Source organism: Octopus sinensis, linkage group LG11 (genome assembly GCF_006345805.1).
Source record: "Octopus sinensis linkage group LG11, ASM634580v1, whole genome shotgun sequence".
NCBI lineage: Eukaryota > Metazoa > Mollusca > Cephalopoda > Octopoda > Octopodidae > Octopus > Octopus sinensis.
Window position 1 is genome coordinate 48757780 of NC_043007.1, and position 24458 is coordinate 48782237.

General features: G+C 38.0%; 1 protein-coding gene across 2 annotated transcripts in view; it reads left to right on the forward strand.

The window, feature by feature from the left end:
- The window catches only part of LOC115217341 (ubiquinone biosynthesis monooxygenase COQ6, mitochondrial), a 46051-nt gene extending 34635 nt beyond the window's left edge, over positions 1–11416 (forward strand). Inside the window, exons 10-12 of one of the 2 annotated variants that reach the window (XM_029787002.2) lie at positions 918–1033; positions 8645–8811; positions 10627–11416. In XM_029787002.2, the coding sequence (XP_029642862.1) occupies positions 918–1033; positions 8645–8811; positions 10627–10659 (316 nt within the window). In that variant the 3' untranslated portion in view covers positions 10660–11416. The remainder of the gene's footprint in view (positions 1–917; positions 1034–8644; positions 8812–10626) is intronic. The other variant, XM_036507474.1, reaches the window with a different exon arrangement.
- The last annotated feature ends 13042 nt before the right edge of the window (positions 11417–24458 follow it).

The window sequence follows — 24458 nt, forward strand, 5'->3', positions numbered from 1 at the left end:
ATCCGCCCTTGAGTATAATATGCAAGGGATTTTTAGGGAACTGTACCGCTAAAAAGCTAAACCTTGTGTATAATACGCATCCCTTCTCTAACTTGAGTCATGCGTAATTAAGCCAGCAGCACCTAGTCGAACAGACACTTCCACGCATGCATAATACATTAATGGTGATGTTCTTAACTGTTATATGGGAATGTAAATATGTTTGCAAATTGTTTTTGTTACATGTTACTCTGTGTTCTGAATATTTTTATTATAATAAATGTTGCTTACTGCAAGTTATGGATGATTCTTTTATGACTTCATTGCTTTCAGGTTTAGCTTAAAGTATTTTCATGCCTGACATCACAAAATGCGTCTGAATAAACATTGCCAGACAGCAAATAGAGACTCGGACATTACTTAGAAAATATTTTTAATTTTTAACCTCGTATATAGTATGCACTAGGGATTTTGAACTTTAAATTTTGGGAAAAAAATGCAGATTATACTCGAGGATGATTTTATATATATATATATATATATAATATATACAAATACATGCATTCATACATCTACTCAACTATTTGCTTGACTGATTGCTGGACATTTGCTAAACTGGTTGTTAGCTTTCCACTAGACTGGGTGTTCATTGGACTGGGTTTATAAGTGTTCATTAGACTGGTTTCTAGCCATTCACTAGATTGATAGTGTTCACTACATTGGTTGCTCTATGCACACATTCACGCACGCAAACTTCTACATAGTTTGTCTGAACTAATTTCATCTCAGGTACCACTCAGTGGGACTGAACTCAGAATTCCATGGCTTTGTAGTGAACTTCTTAATCACACTACCACACTTATACCCATGATAAAAAGATCAATGAATGTATCTGACATTGAAGTGTAACAGTAACATATTTTATTGGTTTTTTACAGGGATGCTGCCCATCGAATCCATCCATTGGCTGGTCAAGGAGTGAACCTTGGTTTTGCTGATGTTACTTGTCTTTCTGACAAATTACTGGAAGCAGTAAATCAAGGCAGTGATTTAGGTACCTTTGTTTCTTTCTTTTTGATCTTTTGTTCATTTATTGTGATTAGGTGCAAACATGGCTTGGTTTAGGCGTGGTTGTGGGATTAAGAAGCTTGCTTTCAGGTTCAGTCCCACTGCACATCTTGGGCAAGTGCCTTCTACTATAACCCCAAGCTGACTATATTCTTGGGAGTTAATATACATATGTGTGTGTAAAGCAGCAAGCTGGTAGAATCATTAGCATGCCAAACAAAATGCTTAGCAGTATTTTGTGTCTTTACATTCTGAGTTCAGATTCCACTGAGGTTGATTTTGCCTTTCATCCTTTATGGGTCAATAAAATAAGTACCAGTTTAACACTGGAGTTGATGTAATCAACTTACCCCTCCCCTAAAATTGCTGGCTTTGTGTCAAAATTTGAAATCAGTATGTGTGTGTGTGTTTGTATGTGTACACTCATGTCTTGACATGGATACTCACACACACAACCCATTGTCATACAAGCAATGTTGTTTGTTTCCATGAAGCATATATCTGGCCATAGGGAAATATTACTTTACTTGAAAATAGATAAGGATAAGAATAGACAGGAAGGGCATTCTGTTGTAGAAAATCTCCCTCCATCTGACCCATGTAAGCATGAAATGATGACAGTGATTTTCTATGCTAGCATGGGTTAGATGAGCATATTACTTAAGTATTCCTGTACAACTGGATACCCTTCCTATCACTAACCTTTACCTGTTCTACAAGGAAGGGATATCTCATTCTGTATTTGAAGGTGCAAAGCTAGTAAATCATGTGTTGACAAGGTAAACTACAGCAACATCATTACTTCTTACTCACTGATTTTTTGGTGAAGCACAGATATACACATACACATGTGCACATATGTACACACATATACACAAGTGTATATGTGTCAGCATCATTTTATGTCCAGTTTCCATGCCTGCATTAGGTGGATATTTTGACAGGATGCAAAAGATCAGAGGATCATATCTTGCTCTAATGTTGCTACTATTTTGGCATGATTTCTGTGGTTGGATGCGTTTCCTAATGCTAACCACTTTATACAGTGTGCTTTTGTCATGGCATCTATATTAGTGTGGTCACCAAGTAACTTGCAAGACTGAAGAACCTATTGACTGAGGGAAAGGATAGGAGATAGGATGGTCTCTTTTAGCAAGGTGATGATAGGCTTAAATATGATGGGGAGGCAGAGGGGGACATGTTTACTGTTTGTAGTGGAAATTCACGGCTACCTAATATTTTACAAGGGTGCATGGGGATGGCTGGAGCAGAGCTCAACAAGTGGTAAATAGAGTGATGATGAGGTGCCAGAACATGCACTTATTCTAACATGTCCAAAAGATGTGGAACAGAACAGTCAAGGGCAGTGGGTGTGCAAGGTTAAAAGAGCATTAGAAGAGAGTGAAGCAGATATAAACATGAGGTGGAGGAGGTCAGATGTGTTTAAGAGGTGTGAATGTAGTGACTAGTGAACTGGAGTGGGGGTGATCAAAATGAGTAGGATACTCTACGAATAAAAGATGGATGTTGATTTTGTGTGTGTGTGTTTCTATCCAAATGAGTATTCATATATTAAATAATAATAATGATGAAATTTTTGTATACAGTGCTCAGGTGCACCACAACTTGTCAGAAAGTGCATATAAAGTACATGCAGTATTGTAAAAATGTCTGGAAAGCGAACAATGTATGAGTCAGATACATGCTTGTGTGTGTATGGAGGGGAGAAAATCAGGTGTAGTGTTGGCGAATCTCAGAAAGCATGGAAGTTTTGAAGGATGCAGTGCTCCGACAACTAACAACTGATGCCGGCAGTTTGTTCCAGGCTTCAGCAACTCTCAGCGTGAAAAAATGTTTCCTGAAGTCATGGGAGCTGTGCTGTTTTCTGACTTTGTAAATATGTCCACAGGTGTTAGATGGGTGGAGTTTGAAAAGGTGCTCAGAGTTATTGTTTGTAAGATGGTTAATAATTTTATGGGTGTCTGCCAAGTCAGCTGCCAGACGTCGGAGTTTCAATGTGTCCATGCCCAGGGAAGTAAGGCGTTCAGGATATGGCAAATGCCTGATGGAGGGTATTCTTTTGGTTGCACGTCGCTGAATGGCTTCCAGACGATTGATATCCTGGGCAAGATAGGGGTTCCATACTGGTGATACAAATTCCAGGTGAGGTTTTACCATAGCTATATAAAGCCGCAGATAGATAGCCGGAGAGCGGCTCACAAAGGATTTGGTGAGTGATGCCAAGACACCCTCAGCCTTCTTGACAATTTTAGCGATGTGTTTTGTCCAACGCAAATCACTGTCGACAATAACACCCAGGTCATGTTCACACGAAGACTTTTTGAGACTAGTATTGTGGAGGGAGTAGGTGGACGCTGGGTTTCTCCTCCCAAAATGCATGGTGGTACATTTGCCCACAGCCAGCTTTAGTTGCCAGTCCATGATCCACTGCTGCATTGTGTCCAGGTCTGCTTGCAATAGGGATCTATAGTGTACAGGATTTGACCTCTTTATTTCGAGGTACAGCTTGATGTCATCTGCATATTTCAGCACTGTGGCATTCTTTAAGTTGGCATCAATGTCATTAACATATGCAACAGATAAAAGGGGTCCAAGAACAGATCCCTGTGGTACACCAGATGCCATCTCATAGGGCGAAGAGTGCTGTCCTAGAACTGTGACAACCTCTTTTCGGCCGAAAATAAAAGACTTCAACCAGTTATAGAGTTCGTCTCTTACACCCAACACAGAAAGCTTCACCATAAGTCTTTTGTGTGGCACAGAGTTAAAAGCCTTAGCAAAGTCCAGGTAAACAACATCCACCTAGGATCCGCGATCAGTGATTTGGGTAACGTCCTCAAGAAACTCGATGAGTTGATTACAGCAGCTGGAGTTAGGAATAAATCTGAATTGTGACGGCTGGATGAGGCTGTGAGACTTCCAGAAGTTCCAGAGGGTTTCTCTGAAACAGGATTCCATCAGTTTGGCAATGCAGCTTGTAAGACTGACGGGGCGATAGTTATGTCAAGCTTTGTATGGACTTTGAGACCCAATTCCAAAAATGAATTATCACACACACTCTTGAAAGTTTATAAATTCTTATGATACCTAATATATATATGTGTGTGTGTCAGACGCCATGATAGAGCGTTAGCCACTACACACATTTTTTTCTCTCCTTGTTTTTTCTGTGTACCTTTCTGTAGAAGAGCGTAGGCTCGAAACGTAAAAGACTTTTTCTATTCCTGAGCGTTATACTAATACATCTGTTTGTTTTGTACACCACCTGTCTTCGCCTTTTGTTTTTTTACGTAAACTTTCCCTATATATATATATATAAGCATTAATAAATCTCCGAACGAGATATAAACAGTAACCGCTCGACAACATAAAGTGTACTAGCCATCTGAATGTGGCTAGCCACTGGGGGTGGGGTGTTACTGACGCTTTTATCCCCAGGAGATCGACGTCTCCAGCTGGCCTTAGACACAATTTCAGTGCCCTTGTGTTATTTGCAAAGGGAGGTCATCCTCCCTCGAAAACCTAAGTGATACATATGGACTATAGTTTCAAGGTTTTTGCCTCTCGTCAACGCATGGTAAACACCGGTTTTCAATGAAGGAGACCTTTGCAAATAATATTTAACGTTGGCAAAAACCTTGAAACTATAGTCCGCATGTATCACTTAGGTTTTCGAGGGAGGATGACCTCCCTTTGCAAATAACACACGGGCACTGAAATTGTGTCTAAGGCCAGCTGGAGACGTCGATCTCCTGGGGCTAAAAGCGTCAGTAACACCCCACCCCCAGTGGCTAGCCACATTCAGATGGCTAGTACACTTTACGTTGTCGAGCGGTTACTGTTTATATCTCGTTCGGAGATTTATTAATGCTTTCAGACAGTTTTTCTAAATCAGTGACTGTGGTTGCTGGGAAAAACGTTACATATTATTTGCAAAGGTCTCCTTCATCGTAAACCGGTGTTTACCATGCGTTGACGAGAGGCAAAAACCTTGAAACTATAGTCCGTATGTATCACTTAGGTTTTCGAGGGAGGATGACCTCCCTTTGCAAATAACACAAGGGCACTGAAATTGTTTTCTAAGGCCAGCTGGAGACGTCTATCTCTTGGGGCTAAAAGCGTCAGTAACACCCCACCCCCAGTGGCTAGCCACATTCAGATGGCTAGTACACTTTACGTTATATATATATATATATATATATATATATATATATATCAAATTCGATGACAGCACCGCATGACTGGCATCCATGGTAGTGGAGCGCTAAGAGCACCATCTGAATGTGTGTGTGTGTGTGTATGTATGTATGCATGGATGCATGCATGTATATGTATGTATATATGCTTATGGCAGATGTCCTTCAGTTTGTCTACAAAATCCACTCTCAAAAAGCTGTTGCTAACTTGAAGCTTTAGTAGCAGACACTTGATCAAAGTGCCACACAGTGGGACTGAATATAAAACCACATGGTTGTGATGCAAACTTCTCAACCACACAGCCAGATTTACTAATTAATTAAATATTTATTCCAGTTGGATGATTAGTTTGATAGAATCAGTAGAGTATCAAACAAAATGCATTCCAGTGTTTAGTTCCATTCCTTCAAGTTCTAACACCAGTGATGTCCACTTTACCTCAGGTTAACCCAATAAAGTAGGCCTGTGATCACAGTCACTCCAGCCATACAATATCTTCTATGAGAGTACGTCTTGGACAACATTATCCGATGTGTCTTTTTATATAACAATAAGGTAGGGTTTACAAAAGATTCAGTTGGTATTTTTAGCAGGTTGAAAGAAGTTCCTTCATTAGTTCTTGTATGTTTGTGTATTTATATGTTGTGGTCGTGTAGCCACATACAAGCACTAGTTTGCAGTGGTACAGGTTCAATTCTTAGTGAAGCCAAGTTCATGTCATATACTTGTTACAATTTCCAAGTCATTCCATCCTGGATTCCTACCAAAATGGCTTGTAGCACTCACACAACCTCTAGAACATGTCATCCAAGAAGCTATTAATGCCAGAGCACCTGACACAATCTCATACGGTAAAACACAACATGTGTCTTCTTGGTCATACTGGTAGAGGGAAACTAGTACCAGAAATGGAGTGAAAGTGAGTGACAGTTGAAGACACTGAATGCAGGGGAACTGTAGTGGAAATTTTTCTCTGAAGTCACTGCAAATTTTATTGTAAATGATATTTACTTTAATAATTTCACATACATGCACACACATATATATAAATATATATGAAATTAAGTATTAAACACATTTATAAATCATATATATATATATAAGCTTTTACCTGGTTCAGTCATTAGACTGAGGGCTATGCTGGGGCAGCACCTTGAAAATTTTTAATTGAATGAATTAACCCATTCTTATTTTTTAAGCCTGGTGCTTATTTTCTTCTCTTTTGCTGAACTGCTAAATTACCAGGACAAACACAGACACAAAGACACACACACACATGTGTATATATATGTATACATATATATGTATAGAAATTAAATATAAAATATAAATTACAAAGTGGGACAAGAACACAAAAACACACAAAGAGACGACACAAAAAAAAAAAAACAGACGGGTCACTCGAAGCCTCTAATCTTCAGTCGGGAACCGGATCATCTTAGCAATTTCGGCTGTTTAATCTCGATATCGCTCCGAACCGGCCAGCCCCAAGGAAAAACTAAGCCACAGGCATTAGATTTCTTGGAAAGATGATCGAATGTATACGAAACAAAGACCGGATGCCACACGAATATAAATACAAGAAACAAAAAATAGAAAAAAAAACAAGAATGGTAAGCAGGCGCAGGAGTGGCTATGTGGTAAGTAGCTTGCTAACCAACCACATGGTTCCGGGTTCAGTCCCACTGCGTGGCATCTTGGGCAAGTGTCTTCTGCTATAGCCCCGGGCCGACCAATGCCTTGTGAGTGGATTTGGTAGACGGAAACTGAAAGAAGCCTGTCGTATATATGTATATATATATATGTATACATGTGTGTGTTTGTGTGTCTGTGTTTGTCCCCATAGCATTGCTTGACAACCGATGCTGGTGTGTTTATGTCCCCGTTACTTAGCGGTTCGGCAAAAGAGACCGATAGAATAAGTACTGGGCTTACAAAAGAATAAGTCCCGGGGTCGATTTGCTCGACTAAAAGGCGGTGCTCCAGCATGGCCGCAGTCAAATGACTGAAACAAGTAAAAGAGTAAAGAGGACAAAAACAGCGGGTGTCTTACGACTTTAGACAATTTTTAACTTATCTTGGCTGGCATATTTGAAAAATGCCTTTGCAGCAAACGAAAACAAACGTTAACATGGCAGCGGTCAAGCCGAAAAGACCAGTTTGAAGGCGGTCACGTGAGAGCATGGAAGAAAGAGAATGAAAAAGAAAAGCAGGGAGCAAGGAATCAAAGAGAGAGAGAAAGAAAGGGACGAAGGCACCAGGGGGGAGAGAGAGAGAGAAACAAGGAATCAAAGAGGGGAGAAGAAACAGGATTGGCTTAGCAATAGAAATGACGGTGCAAATGAGAATGGGGGAAGAATCAGAGGCAAGGAAAGAGAAAGACACAGACTATAGAGAGAGTGTGTGTAAAGACGTCGTACAAGGTAAAATGTGTATACATAGGAGATAGGGGTACGTTACGCCGCAATAATATATGTATAGAAATTAAATATAAAATATAAATTGCAAAGTGGGACAAGAACGCAAAAACACACAAAAAGACGACATGTGTGTGTGTGATATATATGTGTGTGTATATATATATATATAATTTCTGTCTGCCAAATCTACTCATAAAGCCTTGTTGAGCCCAAGGTAAGAAGTTTGCTGCTCAACCACATGGTTCTGGGTTCAGTCCTACTGCATGGCACTTTGGATAAGTGTCTTTTACTATAGCCCGAGGCAATCCAAAGCCCTGTGATTGGATTTGATGGACGGAAACTAAAAGAAGCCCATTGTATATATACTTATGTGTTTGTGTCTCTGTTTATCCTCCATCACTACTTTGTGTACATCCTCATAACTTAGTGGTTTGGCAGAGGAGACTGTTCGAATAAGTACTAGGCTTAAAATAGAAGTACTATGGTCAACTCGTACAATTATTACATGGCTGCAATCTAGTGACTGAAATAAAAGATAAAAGGTAATATATAAATATATATATTCTGTTACACATGCACACAGAGGCATAGATAGGCACCTTAAGCAAGTGTCTTCTACTATACCCCAGGTTTGATGAACACCTTGTAAGTAGATTTGATTGATGGAAACTGAAATACTGCGAGGCTCTAACAATTCTGCCTGTCCACTGTCCTTGCTACATTAATACTTACAGGGCATTTTCAAATCTCTCTCACACACACACAATGTACAATGTTTCCTGTATTTAAGTTTCCCACTAAACATGTTAGTATGCCCCAAGTTATTATTAATTACTAGATGTCCATTACTAATTAATCATCTAACCAATAGTAAAGATGACTTTCACTTGGTTCAAACTTCTTTCAATTGTTTTACATTCAGTTATTCATCCTGCCATGCTATTTGTGTCATTCTGTAGGCTCTTTAAACCATCTGTTGTCATATGAATCACAACGCCAAAGAGATGTTTTGCCTATTGTTGCCGCTATAGATGGTCTACAAAAGCTGTATGGAACACATTTCAGTCCATTAGTGGTCCTCAGAACACTTGGTTTGCAGGCAACCAATTCCAGTACATTCATCAAGGTGATTTTCTGTTTTCCCTCTTTTTAGACGTAGTCACTGTCATCTTCATCATCAATTCATCATCATCATCATTATCGTTATCATCATCATCATTGTCATCATCACTAGCAATATCATTATTACAAGTGAAATTGAGAGTAATTTCACGTGCTACAAAGAGCCACCAAATACCCCTAAAATTACAGCTTACCATCTTAGAACAGGAAGGACATGTATAGCCTGGATAATATGATCCTAGACACATTACACCTAAAAATAAAATGGGATAATTACATATTCAACACATTTGATCGGAGGTCTGCTCATTCAATACTGATGTGGGGCTAAATAACAGCAGCACAGATGAAGTTGCAGAATTGTGAGAGTGTCAGAAAAATGCCTTGCAGTAATGAGTTCAAATCCTATGAAGCTCAAGTTTGCCATTCATTCTTCCAGCCTTGTGCCTAAATTAGAAATTACTGTTGTTATTACTAGCAGAAATACTATCCCCTGCCTAGTTTTCTGCTAGTATATATATATATATATATATATATATATATATATACATACACACATATGTATAGTGACCGAGACCTTTGGAAGTATGCTGTGCGTGAGAAGACCCGGCTGGACAAGTGAGACTATAACCCATGGCCTCTACCTGGGATGCAACCAGTCCACTTATGCATACCTTTCCTTCTTGGGACACAAAACTCTACTTGCGAAGACCTGTTGAGGTAAGTGAAATCGAAATCAAAATCAATGGAAATTGTAGTTGTGATACCAATGCCGGTGGCACGTAAGAGAACCATCTGAATATGGCCGTTGCCAGCGCAGCCCCGACTGGCCTCCGTGTCGGTGGCACGTAAAAAGCACCATCCAATCATGGCCATTGCCAGCCTCATATGGCACCTGTGCCGGTGGCACGTAAAAAGCACCCACTACACTCATGGAGTGGCTGGTGTTAGGAAGGGCATCCAGCTGTAGAAACACTACCAGATCAGACTGGGCCTGGTGCAGCCTTCTGGCTTCCCAGACCCCAGTTGAACCGTCCAACCCATGCTAGCATGGAAAGCGGACGTTTAACGATGATGATGATGATATATCTTTTATTTTTAATTTGTTTCAGTAATTAGACTGCAGCCATGCTGGAGCACCACCTTGAATAAGCTCCATTTTTCCTTTCACCATTGTGAAAACAGGCACTAGTCAGAGTCTTGGCTGCTAATGTTCTTCGTCAGGGTCACCAATTGTAGGAAGTGAGGTTGGCACTGGATTGGTGCCTCACAATTCCTTACATAGTCGTGGAAAGGAAAATAACAGGAACAAGAATCTCTGAACAAATAACAATATTTATTTTTCTGTCTGTACAAGCGTTACATCTCTGGACAATCAGTAGCCAGTTCGCTGAAGTGTGGAAACAGCAGAGTCAGTTTAATCACAATTGTGAAGGCATTCTTCACAGATTCGCGAAAGTCATGGATTGCCTTCAGAATTCCAGCTCCACGGAGCTGGTCTAAGTTGGTCTAGCTGCTGCTGGTGACTGTGCATATGCATAAGGGGCTTCCGGAAGGCTCTAATCCCTGCCCATGCATGGATGAAAATCCCAAAGCAGCATTTGAAACCAGGTGTCACTACAAATTTTTAATCGAATAATTTGAACCCAGTACCTTTTTTTTAAAGCCACATACTTATTCTATCAGTCTCTTTTGCTGAATCACTAAGTTATGTGGACATAAACACACCAACAATAGTTGTCAAGTAGTGCCTCAGTTACAAATCTTCCTCCTCCTCCTCCTTCTTGTTCATTTATTTATTATTTCTTTTTTTTTTCAGGATAAATTCATCCAGACAGCAACTCATTCCTAGTGAAAACTATTTTAGAGTGATTTCAACTTCAAATATCTTGGATACTAATACTGTACTTTACTCAGAGATACTGTATTTTACCGTACTATACTCTCTTACAATGTATTCCAATGGACTGTACTCTACCATGTGGTACTCTACTACACTGCATGTTGTACTCTACCACATTTATTATGTTGACTGGAGTGCAGTATGTACCAAACAGATATTTTCTTCACAGGCAATACGTAGTACATTTTTTTCTTGTAATGTACTGTACTCTACCATATTGAATTCTGCCTTATTGTTCTGTAATGTAATGTACCCTACCATACTGTACTGTATTGATTTGTCTTCCTTAAGGCCACATGTTGATGTTGACCGATGTGTATCTCAAACACTGATGTTTTCCTCATAGTACAGTTTATAGTATTGTGCTCTACTCTACAGTAATGTATTATATTGTAGTATATATTGCAATATACCATATTATAAATTCAAATTACAATGAACGTAAACAAACAAATGAAGTTTGCTTTAGAAGCATTGAGATGTCTTAGAAAGTTAAAGAAGTGATTTTAAATTCTCAAATGCAGGATAATGCTAATAATATAGCCTGAACAGGATAAGCTACCCCTATTCTGCAAAGTACTGCACTGCACTATATTATATAATTCACTACTATACTATATGCATTTATACAGTACTCTACAAGTATTCTGCTTTATTATTAATTTGTTTGTTAATAAAAATCTACAAACAATGTTTTATCCTGATACTTATGTAAAAACTTGGAGTTTTGTTAATTGTGTATATACATCTGTGTGTCTTTGTATAAGGGTTTGTATGTATATATATATGTGTATATGTATATATGTAAATGAACAAGAATATTTGTCAATTTAAATGCTAAACTACCAACCACACAGTCATTGGATCAAGTGTAACCATAGTCAATTGGGATACATAGCTCACACTGCCTCAGTCGGTGGAGTTGGTACAAGTTTCCAACCCATCATAGTAGAGTGGTGAGTGTCAGCAAGGGCAACCAGCTGTACAAATAAGCATCAGATTATCACATTCACATGGGCATACATTCATATACACACACCTGTATGTGTACATATATATATATATAGAGAGAGAGAAACAGACAGACAGAGAAATATAGATATGCTCACATACATCTCTTTTTCCTTTTTGTTTTGATTTTTTACTTGTTTCAGTCATTAATTAGGCTGTGGCCATGCTGAGGCACCACCTTGAAGGATTTTTAGTCAAATGTATCAACCCCAGTACTCATTTTTTAAGGCCTGGTACTTATCACCACTAAGTTATGGAGATGTAAACACACCAGCACCACTTGTCTAGCAGTGGGGGGGGGGCAAACACACACACACGTATGTATATATACATGCATATATATATATATATATATATAAGTAGGTGAATGAATTATCCTAGTATTGATAATTCGGTTAACTGATACCTGGGTAGCAAATTCACGTCAGAAAACACGGTTGAAGCTACATGCCAAGGGTAGAAACTCCGTGTTCTTGTGTGGTAATTATATTCATTTTAAATATATATATATATATATAATATATAATAATAATAATAATATTAGGGAGTAAATCCAAACTTACAGGGAAAAATTAGATATAAGATTAAATCCAATTTTATAGTATAAATATATATATATATTATATTAAATTAGAGATAAAACCACTAGTTATTGGTTTATGATTTTCACTGTTTGATTTGCCTAATAGTGGTTTTATCTCCAAGTTAATATAATATATATATATATATATAATATATATATATATATATATATGACAGGCTTCTTTCAATTTCCATCAACCGATGTAGTATGGCATGTTTTGTTCTTTCTGAACAAGCAGAACATTCAGAGCAGGTGCTAGTTAACACAAAATGACATCTTCACCTATAGATTGATTAAATTTGCAACAGCTTATTCCAAATTGTGTCACCCAAACTTGTTTTCCTGAAGCTGTTCAGAGAAATGCAGAAGTTAACTAGTGACATATTCCCTCTCTCTTACTGTGCCATCTGAAATTTCAGCTAAAATAAAGTTCAGCTCTTTTAGCAATGAATGTCTTCTTGTTCCCATGAAGAAATCAATCTATAGGTGAAGATACCATTTTGGTGTTAACTGGCCACTACTCTGAATGTTCTTTTTATTCAGAAAGAACAGAACATGCCATACTGCAAATAAAAAATTGGTCACTTTCCATAACCACACTTTTCATAACTGAAGGAGTCATACCCAATGACTGGTGTAGAAGCACCATAGTCAACTGCTATAAAGGTAAAGGTGATGCTTTAGATAGAAATAACTACAGGGGTATCAAACTGCTGGATCAGTTGATGAAGGTCACGGAGAAGGTCATAGCCCAACTATGACTGGCTCCCATGCTGGTGGCATGTAATAAGCACCATTCATGTGTGGGTCAATGCCAGTGCCACCTGATTGGCTCCCTGTGCCGGTGGCATGTAAAAAGCACCATCCGAACATGGTTGATGCAGCTCCCCACCCTACCCTGACTGGCCCCTGTGCCGGTGGCATGTGAAAAAAAACCCATCTGAATGTGGCTGATGCCAGTGCTGCCTGACTGGCTCTTGTGCCAGTGGTACATAAAAAGCACCCACTACACTCTCGGAGTGGTTGACATTAGGAAGGGCATCCAGCTGTAGAAACCTTGCCAGATCAGATTGGAGCCTGGTGCAGCCTCCTGGCTTGCCAGTTCCCGGTCAAACCATCCAACCCATGCCAGCATTGAAAAAGACGTTAATCGATGATGATGATGATGACGACAATGACATTGGTTAAAGGGAGCCATATTATCAACCTTAATATTCTTCAAAAGCTACAATCAATATGTGTATGATGAACTAAATACATTAATACTTCACTCAAATTTGAGTAGAGTCACCAGTTTCAAGGAGGTTTGCAAGAATCTCTCATCTCAACATTGCAGCAATGTCTTTGAATTGTCCTGGTAACTAAATACAGAATGATTCTCCATCTTTTTCTTTTTAAAACATACTATTGTTTGAATGAAAAACTGCATTCAAATATTTAACCTAGCTTGTGTTCTAGTTTAATTCTGGCACATGACTTACATTGTCCACCTTTTTTACATTACATATCCTGTAGTCTGGCTGAATGTTGGGACACCACTGATGACTTTATAACCAGATCCCTCCACTCGTCTCTGTCTTCTGCCTCTCGCAATGCATTTCTCATCTTTAGGCCTGTCCACTCATAGGTGTTTGTTTCCCCACCTCTTCCTCTGCTACCTTTGAATGTTCCCCGAAGGACTGTCTTGGCCATCTCTGATGAGTGGGTGACGTGCCTGAACGACCTGAGCTTGTGTTTCTTTACTATGGTAAGAGGTTCCTCATAAAGCATAAATATTGCCTTTCACTATTAATACTGCCTCTATTATATATATATATATTTTTAATAATATATTATTATTAATATTAGGAAATCAATATCAAAACTCCTCAGAAAGATATACACATGTGAAGAATGATTGTTGTATTAAAAATATATAAATAAATAAATATAAATATATAATGTATATGACACTTTAAAAGTTTTGGATTAATTATTTAAAGCATCTTACAATCATTTCGCAGAAGAGTTGTCCCTATAATGAAATCCTATATTGATAAGCATTTATAGACAACTCTTCTGCCTCTGTTACGTTTATATATTTGTTTTGCAAGATTCTGACTACACTGGCAACATGACCATTCCTAAATACAACAAAATCTTCTGCCTCTATTACTAATATATATTTTTTGACATCAGTTACAGTTTGAAATTTATAGTGTCTGGTGAAGTTGTGTTGAATTGTGACTTAAGCTTCAATACTTTTACCTTGTTTCATGATGGCAATTGGAATTTTAAAAACATATTCTGCTGTTTTATGAACATCTGATCTAGAGTAACTATTGTAGTATTGTAATTGATGTAATCTGCATTATGGCTGAAGGTGAGATAAGGTCAGTAGCTAGAATGGTTCTCTGTTGAAATACAGAAAGAATATTTAGGAATGTAGTTTTCTATTTAGGAATGTAATTTTACTCTGTGTATGCCATCAAAATAGTATGAGCAAAGAAATGTTTCCATTGTTACTGTTGTATTTCACAGAATTTATTTATTGAAAATTTAGAAAATTTGATAATTATGTCTCAGAATGCACTGTGTTTAAATTTATTTAAATTATTGTTTTCAAATTTTAACTGAATAATTGCTGTAATGAGAAACAATTGCTGAGAATCAAATATATTGTTTTATTCATCTAAAAATGTTTAACTTTGGTATTCAAAGTATAAGTGTGAAAATTGTCTGCTTTTATTGTAAATAGCTGGCTGCTAGCCTTCAACCAAAATAAGGCACATGGACAGGAAATATGGTGATAGATATTTATAGACACATGCACATATTCATATGTATGTTTGTGTGTGTAAATATATATATATATATGTGTGTGTGTGTGTGTGTATGTATCCATTTCATTTTTCTGTCCATTGTTTTACATGATGGCATGAATTGGATAAATGTGTATAAGTGTGTGTGTATATATATATATATATATATATATATATATATAGGTCAGTGGTTAGAGTATTGCGCTCACAATCATGAGGTAGTGAGTTTGATCCCTGGACCAGGCTGTGTGTTGTGTTCTTCAGCATGACACTTTACTCCACATTACTCCAATTCACTCAGCTGTAGAAATGAGTTGTGACATCACTGGTGCCAAGCTGTATTAGCCTTTGCCTTTCCCTTCGTTAACATTGATGGCATGAAGAGGCTGGTATGCATGGGCAACTGCTGATCTATGAACAACCTTGCCTGGACTTGTGCCTAGGAGGGGAGCTTTCTAGAAGCAATCCTAAGGTCATTCCTGACTGAAGAGGTTCTTTACTCTTTATATATATATATATACACACACACACACACACAGAGACTTCACTGTATTTTTAAGAAGTTCACTTCTGAATCATGTGGTTTGGGGTTCAGTCCCACTGTGCTGTACCTTCTACCATACTATAACCTCCAAGCAACTAAACTCTGTTAACAAATCATCTGTTGGGTTTGCACCTTCAAAGACAGAAATGCATACATACATATGATGGGATTCCATATAGCTTATATCTATCAGATTTCACTTTGAAGATATTCATTAATCTGAGGCTACAGTAGCTTAGTGTATTTCTTCAGTCTTTATGTTCTGAATTCAAATTCCACTGAAGTTGACTTTGCCTTTCATCGCTTTTAGAGTTGATAACATAAGTACTATTTGATCAATAGGGTCAATGTAATCAACTGAACCCCTCCCCCCAAAATTTCTGGCCCTGTGCCAAAATTTGAAACCATTATAGTTGTACATCAATCAAATTAGATAAATCCAATAATGGAAAAGTAATGTTTTAGATTAGTCCAAAAATGTTTCTATGATGAAGTTTTTCAGGAAGATGTTCAATGCTTTTTAATTGCTCCCCCAAAATTTTAAGAGGTGCCCCTGTACCCCTATTTCGAAGCCAATGAGCAAGTTGTATTTTATTATGAGTTGGTTTAAAATAATTTATCCTTATTTTTCACTGTCAATGGTTTCTTATTCATGGGTTATAATTCATTTCGATCTTCACAATGGTTAAAAAGTCCCTTCATACATTAAAAAGTCCCTTCAGTCATGAATGACCTTGGGATTGCACCTAGAAGTTCCCCACCAAGGCACAAGTCTGAGTTAGGCTGTTTGTAGAAGACCAGCAATCAACCATACATACTAATCTCTCCTCTCCTTGACACAGGGTGATGTTGCAACTCATTTCTATAGCTGAGTGAACTGGAGCAACGTGAAATAAAGTGCCTTGCTCAAGAATACAACACACAGTCCAGTCTGGGAATTGAACTCACAATCACTCGATTGTAAGCCCAATGCTCTAAGCAGTGAGCCATGTGCTTCTCATACATATATAACAACTATTTGGTACAGTTCCACAAGTCACTAATCTATAGAACCATGAAAGAGTGCAGATAGGATTAGTTTTACTATCTTTGGCAACACTACATAATTTTTTACTGCCTAGTTTCACTCTGTTAGTAGCTGACTATCTTTAAGTGGTTGTGAGACTGCCTTACTAAGTTAAAACGGATTCTCAATGCAATATTCAATCATTGTTTATCTATATATTTAGGCTCATGTTCAGGAGATGTTAGGACACAGTGTAACAAACAAGTGAAGTTGTACAGCAAATGCATTTTAAGCTGAAGTTGTGCAGCAGATAGAGTGAAGCTATATAATAAATATACTTTAATTTGAAGATGTAAGGTGGTAAGCTGACAGAATTGTTAGCATGCAAAATATTTAGCAGCATTTTGTCTGTCTTTATGTTCTGTGTTCAAATTAGGCCAAGGTTGACTTTTCATCCTTTCGGTGTCCGTAAAATAAGTACCAGTTGAATATTGGGGATGTGTAATTGACTTATCCCCTCCCCTGCACTTCCTGGCCTTGTGCCAAAATATTTAAAACCAATATGAAGATATGTAACAGAGTAAAGATGTGCAATAGACAATGTGGAATTATACAGTAGATAGTGATCTTATACGTCGTGTCTGCATTAATTAATCTGAAGTTATGTTACAATGTAGGTGTGCAGCAGTCAATGGAAAATAGAATATATGACAGTAAAATTATACAGCTGTTAGAGTCAGGTTGTGCATGAGGTGCAGGAAAGATATGCAGCAGAAAATGTTATATTGTATATAGAATGAAGCAGAGCATTAGACAGTGTAAATTTGATGAGATAATGGAATTTATGTAGAAGATAGAAGGATGCTGTGCAGTAAATAGATAGAAATTTATGCAGCAGATCGTAAACTTATGCATGCAACAGACAGGAAAGTTATGTAGCAGAAAGATAAAAATATGCAACAGATGGAATAAAGTTGTGCATCAAAGAAGTTAAAGTTATGCAACATTGTCAAATTGTGCAACAGAGAGAGAGAGAAGCTGTGCAGAAGAGTAAAGTGTTGCAGTAGACATAGCAAAGTTATGCATGAAAGAGAGAGAGGAAAGCAATGCAGCAAATGAAATGAAACTGTGCAACAGGGGGATATTATGCAGCAGATTAAAGTTTTGCAGCAAACATTTTTGATGCTGCAGACAGTCAATTTTCCGATATACATGTTTCCTATTGTAACAACCCACATTATGGCTTCTTCCTCAGTTCCCTGCCCCATGACAGGCTCAAAGAAACTGCAAATATCATGGAAGCTCTCCCTGCATTTTTAAGGAGTTTGTTTACCTCATATTATAATAATAATCCTTTCTACTATAGACACAATTACATCAACTCCAGTGCATAACTGGTACTTATTTTTTCAACCCCAAAAGGATGAAAGGAAAAGTCGACCCTGGTGGAGTTTGAACTCAGAATATAAAGATGGATGAAATGCCACTAAGCATTTTGCCCGGCATGCTAATGATTCTGCCAGCTCGCTGCCTTAGTAATAATAATAATGATTATTTTTTATCTGGATACAAGGCCACATATCTTTGAGAAAAAGACAAAGTTGATAGAAAGACCAAATGTAAAATCCTAGCAAAATTTAAACCCAAATGTAATAATAATAATAATAATAATAATAGTTTCAAAGTTTGGTACAAGGCCAGCAGTTCTGAGAGAAGAGCAAGTTGATTAGATTGACCCCAGCACTCAACTGGTACTTATTTTATTGATCCAAAAAAAGATGAAAGGTTAAGTCAGCTTCAGTGGTATTTAATCTCAGAACATAAAGACAGATAAAATGCTGTTATACAGTTTACCCAGCTGGCTAATGATTCTACCAGTCAACTGCCTCAATAATAATCATAAAAATGGTTTCAAATTTTGGTACAAAGCCAGCAAGTTCCTGGGAGGTGGGTTGTTGATTACATCAATCCTCAGTACTTGACTAGTATGAGATATCAAAAAGTTCCTGGACTAGTTCTGTAGTGTGCCAACAGATAGCAGTATATGGTTGTGTATGAAGTGAGAGCTAGCTGTGACCTTCATGAAGCAGTGTGCCAAGTGACATCACTGTATTTACTTCACAAGTTGTGAAATTTGTGTTTTTGTGATCATGTGTATGTTGTAGTCTGTGCTTTTGTGACAGAGAGGAACTAAAAGCCAAAGTGAAATTTTGCATTAAACTTGAGAAATCTGCTACAGACATTGAGCATGCTTCAGTAAGCTTATGGTGATGAGGCAATGAGTTGTATGCAATGTTTCATTGGCACAGGTGCTTCAAAAATGGGAGAACGACCCTGGAAGATGATGAGCGATCTAGAAAACCTGCTATAAGCATCAACCCTGGAAATGTGGTATTGTGCATCAAGAATTCACCCCCAGGGCCAAACCATCAATTGAAATTCTCTTATCATGTTTTGAAGTGTTTGAAGGAGGACATTTGGCAAAAGCAACTGGATCTGTGGAGTGTAAAGAATTGGATTCTTTACCAAACTCTCCTCACTCATAAGTTTCTTGCCAAAAACAACATGGTATCACTTTTGCACCTGCCCTATTCGCCAGATTTAGCACCTGCTGACTTCCATCTCTTTCCAAAGATGAAAATGCAGCTCAAAGGTCACTGTTTTAAAGCTGTTGTCAGGATCCAGAGCAAATTGCAGAAGGTCCTTGACTCATTTATGGAAAATTATTTCCAGGCCGGATTCCAAAAGTGATAGGAACACTGGCACTGATGTTTTGCTGCACAAGGTGACTATTTTGAAGGAGATGATGTTAAAACTTAGGTAAATAAGTCATTTTTTTTATCAACCTTAACTAGTCTGGGAACTTTTTGTTACCAGCTTGTACTTATTTTATTGACCCCCAAAGTGCTTAGCAAAATTTAAACTCAGAACATAAAAACAGACAAAATGTTGCTAAGCATTCTGCCCAGTGTGCTAACAATTGTGCCAGCTCACTGTCTTAAATAATAATAGTAATCGTTTCTACTACAGGCACAAGGCCTGACATTTTGGAGTCGGAGATAGTCAATTACATCGATCCCAGTACTTTACTGGTACTTAATTTATTGACCCTAAAAAAATGAAAGGTCAAGTTGGCCTCAGTGAGATTTGAACTCAGAATGTAAAGACAGATGAAATGTCTCTAAGCAGTTTGTCCAGCATCCAAATGATTCTACCAGCTCACCACCTTTAATAATGATGATGATGATGATGATGATGATAATATAATAATAATAATAATAATAATAATAATAATAATAATAATAAGTTGGGGTATGATCTGGCGAGTGGTATTGGAAATCTTAACCACCTGCTATTCATGGATGATTTGAAGTTGTTCATAAAAAGTGAGACAGAATTGGACAATCTAGTCCAGTCTGTGCAGATTTTCACAACTATTAAGATGAAGTTTAGACTTTTAAAATATGCTGTAATGGTGATGAGATGAGAAGAATTTGTTAGAAAAGAAGATATATGTATGCCAAGTGGTGAAATGATGAAGACAATTAAACCTGAATTTCAATATAAATATCTGGGAATACTTGAGTCAGATGGAATTAATTGTAATGGTATGAAAGAAAAGACACCAAAAGAGTATTTGCAGTGATTGAGGAAAATATTGAATTCAAAGTTGAATGTGAGAAATATAATTTCAGCAATAAACTCACATGCAGTTGCTATGGTTTAGTATAGTGTTGGAATTCTGAAGTGGACAGAAAAGAGTCGGTAGGAAGACAAGAAAGCTCCTAACAATGCACAGAGCTCATCATCCACATGCAGACACTGATCACTTATACATGAAGAGAGAAATTGGGGGAAGGAGACTGATAAGTGTGAAAAACTGTGTGCATATTGAACTTGGGAACCTGCTAAGGTATCTATCCTACGGTGAGGAAACCTTGCTAGGGGCAGTTAGAGATGAGGGCAAAAGAAATGATCAAAACACAAAGAACATGAAGAAGCACTATGCGACAAGAGACTACACAATAAGTTCCATGTGGCCAAAACTGAAGTTGGCAGAAAACATAGGTAGGACTGGTTGAAGAGGGGAACACGGAAAAAGGAGACCAGGAGCACAATTCTGGCAGTGCAAGACCATGCTTTGGTCACAAATTGGAGGGTTAAACTTAGGAATGAGCAAGTGTCTCCACTGTGCCAAATCTGTAATAGAGTTGACAAAACCATTGCCCATATCATGAATGAATGCTCTTCACTTGCCCAAAAACCATTACAAGTTGTGGCAACACAATGAGGTAGCAAAAGTGCTACATTGAAAACTTTGTGAAAAGTGGGAGCTAGACATAGACGACATGTGGTATAAGCACAAACCACAGAGAGAAGTGGAGTCAGAGAGTTGCAAAATCCTGCGAGATTTCTCAACCCAAACAAACCTGGTGCTTGAGCACATCAAGCCAGACCTTGTGTTGGTGGCCAAGGTGGACTACATGTGCTCTATAATTGATATTGCATGCTCCTTTGACACACAATAGTTGCCACCTTAAAATAATAATGCTGTTCCAAATTTTCGCAAAGTCAGCAGTTTCAGGGTGAGAGGTTAGTAGATTACATGCACCACACTGTTCAAGTGGCACTTTTATTAACCCTTAAAGGATGAAATTAATAGTATTCTTCTATAGGCACAAGGCCTGAAATTTTGATGTTGTAGGCTAGTTGATTACTGTCCCCAGTCAAACTGTCTGATCCAAGCTAGCATGGAACATGGATGTTAAACGAAAATAATGATGATGTACAGATCATCATCATTGCTTAACATCCATTTTCCATGCAGGCATGGAACTGATGAGCCAGAGGACTGTGCCTAACTCAAATGTTTGTTTTGGCATGGTTTCAACAGCTGGACACCCTCCCTACCTGACATCAACCACTTTATAGCATGTACCAGGTGCTTTTTTTGTGTGTGTGTGTAACATTAGTACAATTTGAGTTACCAAGTAATTTGTAAGCTAAAACCCTCAACTGAGTTGGAGGTATAACATTAAGGGATAAGAACAGGTGTCTTGCTGAAGAGGAAATACATGGCTTCTCCAACTGAAAAGGGAGAGAGAGATAGTGAGAGTATACTTTCAAGGTACAAGGGTGAATAAGAAAGAGGTTTAAGAAGGTGGATGGGTGGATATGTAAGATGGATAGAGATGGGGAATTGAGCTGGATGTGTATGTATGTGTGTATCGCCATCAGTAGCAGCTTTATCTCATTTCTGAGAATTTAGTTACTTCTTTGCTGAATGCTTCCTTTATGGTATTGACGTTGATGGCTCTGTAGGCCCATTCTTGCATAGAAGAGTTGATGGCATTGACTTCATGATATTGTTGGTGGAGGACAATGTTTGATTTTGTCAAGCCTTTCTCTCCTGTCATTTAATTTCTTTATTTTCTCTTCTGATGGCTTCAAAGATTTTGATTCCCATAGTGACAGAACACTTCCACTTGGTACAGGTCTCGGGCTTGTGTTTCAAATGATTTAGGCTCAAATCCTGTGGATTTCAGGGTTGTTTTGAGTTGGTGTTTGTATATTTGAAGAGAGCAACCCCATGGTCTTTTCCCTAAAGTGAGCTTGCTGAATTAGACTTGACTCTTCAGTTATTGCTACATATCCTGACCACTGAAGACAGTGTTTCTTGATCAGTGATTTGATGTTTTAATAGTTGGACCTTCCAGGACTTTGTTGTTGGTGACATAGTGTTCCCATTTGATGCTCAAGATCGCATGAAGCTTTTGTTGGTGAAAGCGTTCTAATTTTTGAATGTTGCATCAATATACAGAGTTCAGGTTTCACAGCATATAGCAAGATTGAAATAAAAACAGCATTATAGACCCATAAATTTTGTTGTTAAGTTCAATGTAAATAAAATTTTTCTCAATGTCAACACAAGAGGGTCAAGGTTCAACAAATATGGTATAAGCTTAATGCTTTAATGGAAAGAGAAAGTATCTAACATTTCATATTTGTCCTCCATCAGAAGGAGGAGGAAAACATAAAGGAACTAAGAAAGAGGAATAGTCAGTAAGGTAGAAATCATCATCCTCATTATCATCGTCATTTTAACATCCACTTTTCCACAGTTGCATTGGTCAGTCACAGTTCATTGAGGCAGACTTTCTACAGCCTGATGCTCTTCTTGTTACCATCTCTGACTTATTTCCAAGCAAGGTAATATTTCTCCATCAGAGGTTTTCAGAGGACTGAAAACTAACAACATCACTTCTATGGCAGTCTTGCTTGTTTACAGCCAACACACGAGGTCAGTACAAGGGTACACACACACATATGTATGTGTATACATGATGGGCTTTCAGTGTCTTTCTACTATATCCATTCACAAAGCTTTGGTTGGCCAAGGGCTGTAATAGAAGACAAATTGCCCAAGGTAACATGCACCACATGGTTGGAAAGCAGCTTCTAAACCACACAGCTATGCTTGCACATATTTATCATCGTCATCATCATTATAATCATTTAACGTCCGCTTTCCATGCTGGTGTGAGTTGGACAGTTTGCCTGGAGCTGGTAAAGCCAGAGTCTGCACCAGATCCCATTGTCAGTTTTGGCATGGTTTCTACAGCCGGATGCCCTTCCTAACACCAACCACTCCATGTGTGTGCACATGCATTCATGTCAATTTATTTGTCTGTGTTTACATGTTTATAACTTTTGTTGTAAATCAGTGAGGGATGTGTACATTGGAAAACTAAGTTCATTGATTTACACAAATGCCACTGTGGATGCACTGTGAATTCTTTTGGCCTTCACCTATTGTCATGCTATTATAGTGTTGGTCACCTTCCACACCATGCCACCCTTAGCAAAATCATAAAGCATGGCTTAGACACTGCAGGCTTCTCTTCCCAACTCAAACCAGCAAGGTTAGACCAAAAGAACAGTAAAAGGCCTGATGTATGACAATTTTCCCATTCCATGGCAATGTTACTTGCTGTGACACCTTCTCCAGTGGCAACTTGGTGTATTCAGTTACCAGCCCAGGCTCCATTGCTCATCAGGCTGAGAAAAGCAACCTGTTAAAGTATTGTTTGCTCTCTGACAGGTTTATAGTTGAGCCTCAGGTAGTAGAGACCTCTGGTTTTCTCAGCCCCCAGACCATACTCCTGCTCACCGTTATCAGGGCAGAGATGGTTATCTGCAAGTGTAAGTCCCATGAGTAGCTGCTCCAGCACATCTCCCTCACTTTCCTCTGGAGCAAAAACTTTTCCACTTTGTCTGCTGGGACCATGAGGTGGTCTGAATTACAGGAAACTGGGAGAATGTAAGAATTTCGATTAAGCTTTAGGCTTGGGAATAATGTGTACTGGAGCTGATTTATTTGACTAAAATTCTTCAAGGCAGTGTCCCAACATGGCTGAAGTCTTCTGACTGAAGTAAGTAGAAAGATAAAAGATTCCTGGAATATACAATATGAATATCTACTTTCTCTTCTTGCTAAAATATGTAAATTTTACATCATAATGTAAGATACAAATGCTTCCATGACAGAAATTGTTTGATCCAGTGATTGATGTACTGGAAATCTATCATTAATGATGCTATTAATCACTAATTGTTCAACTGGAAATATGTAACTAATGATATATTGACCACAATTTGATCCAGTAATGGATCTGTGGAAAATTTATAACTAATCATGCTGTTGTCAACAAATCAGTCTTGTGATTGAGCCATTGGAAAAAATTAAATTAGCTATTTATGTTTATCTTTTACTAGCTTCAGTCATTAGACTGTAGCCATCTT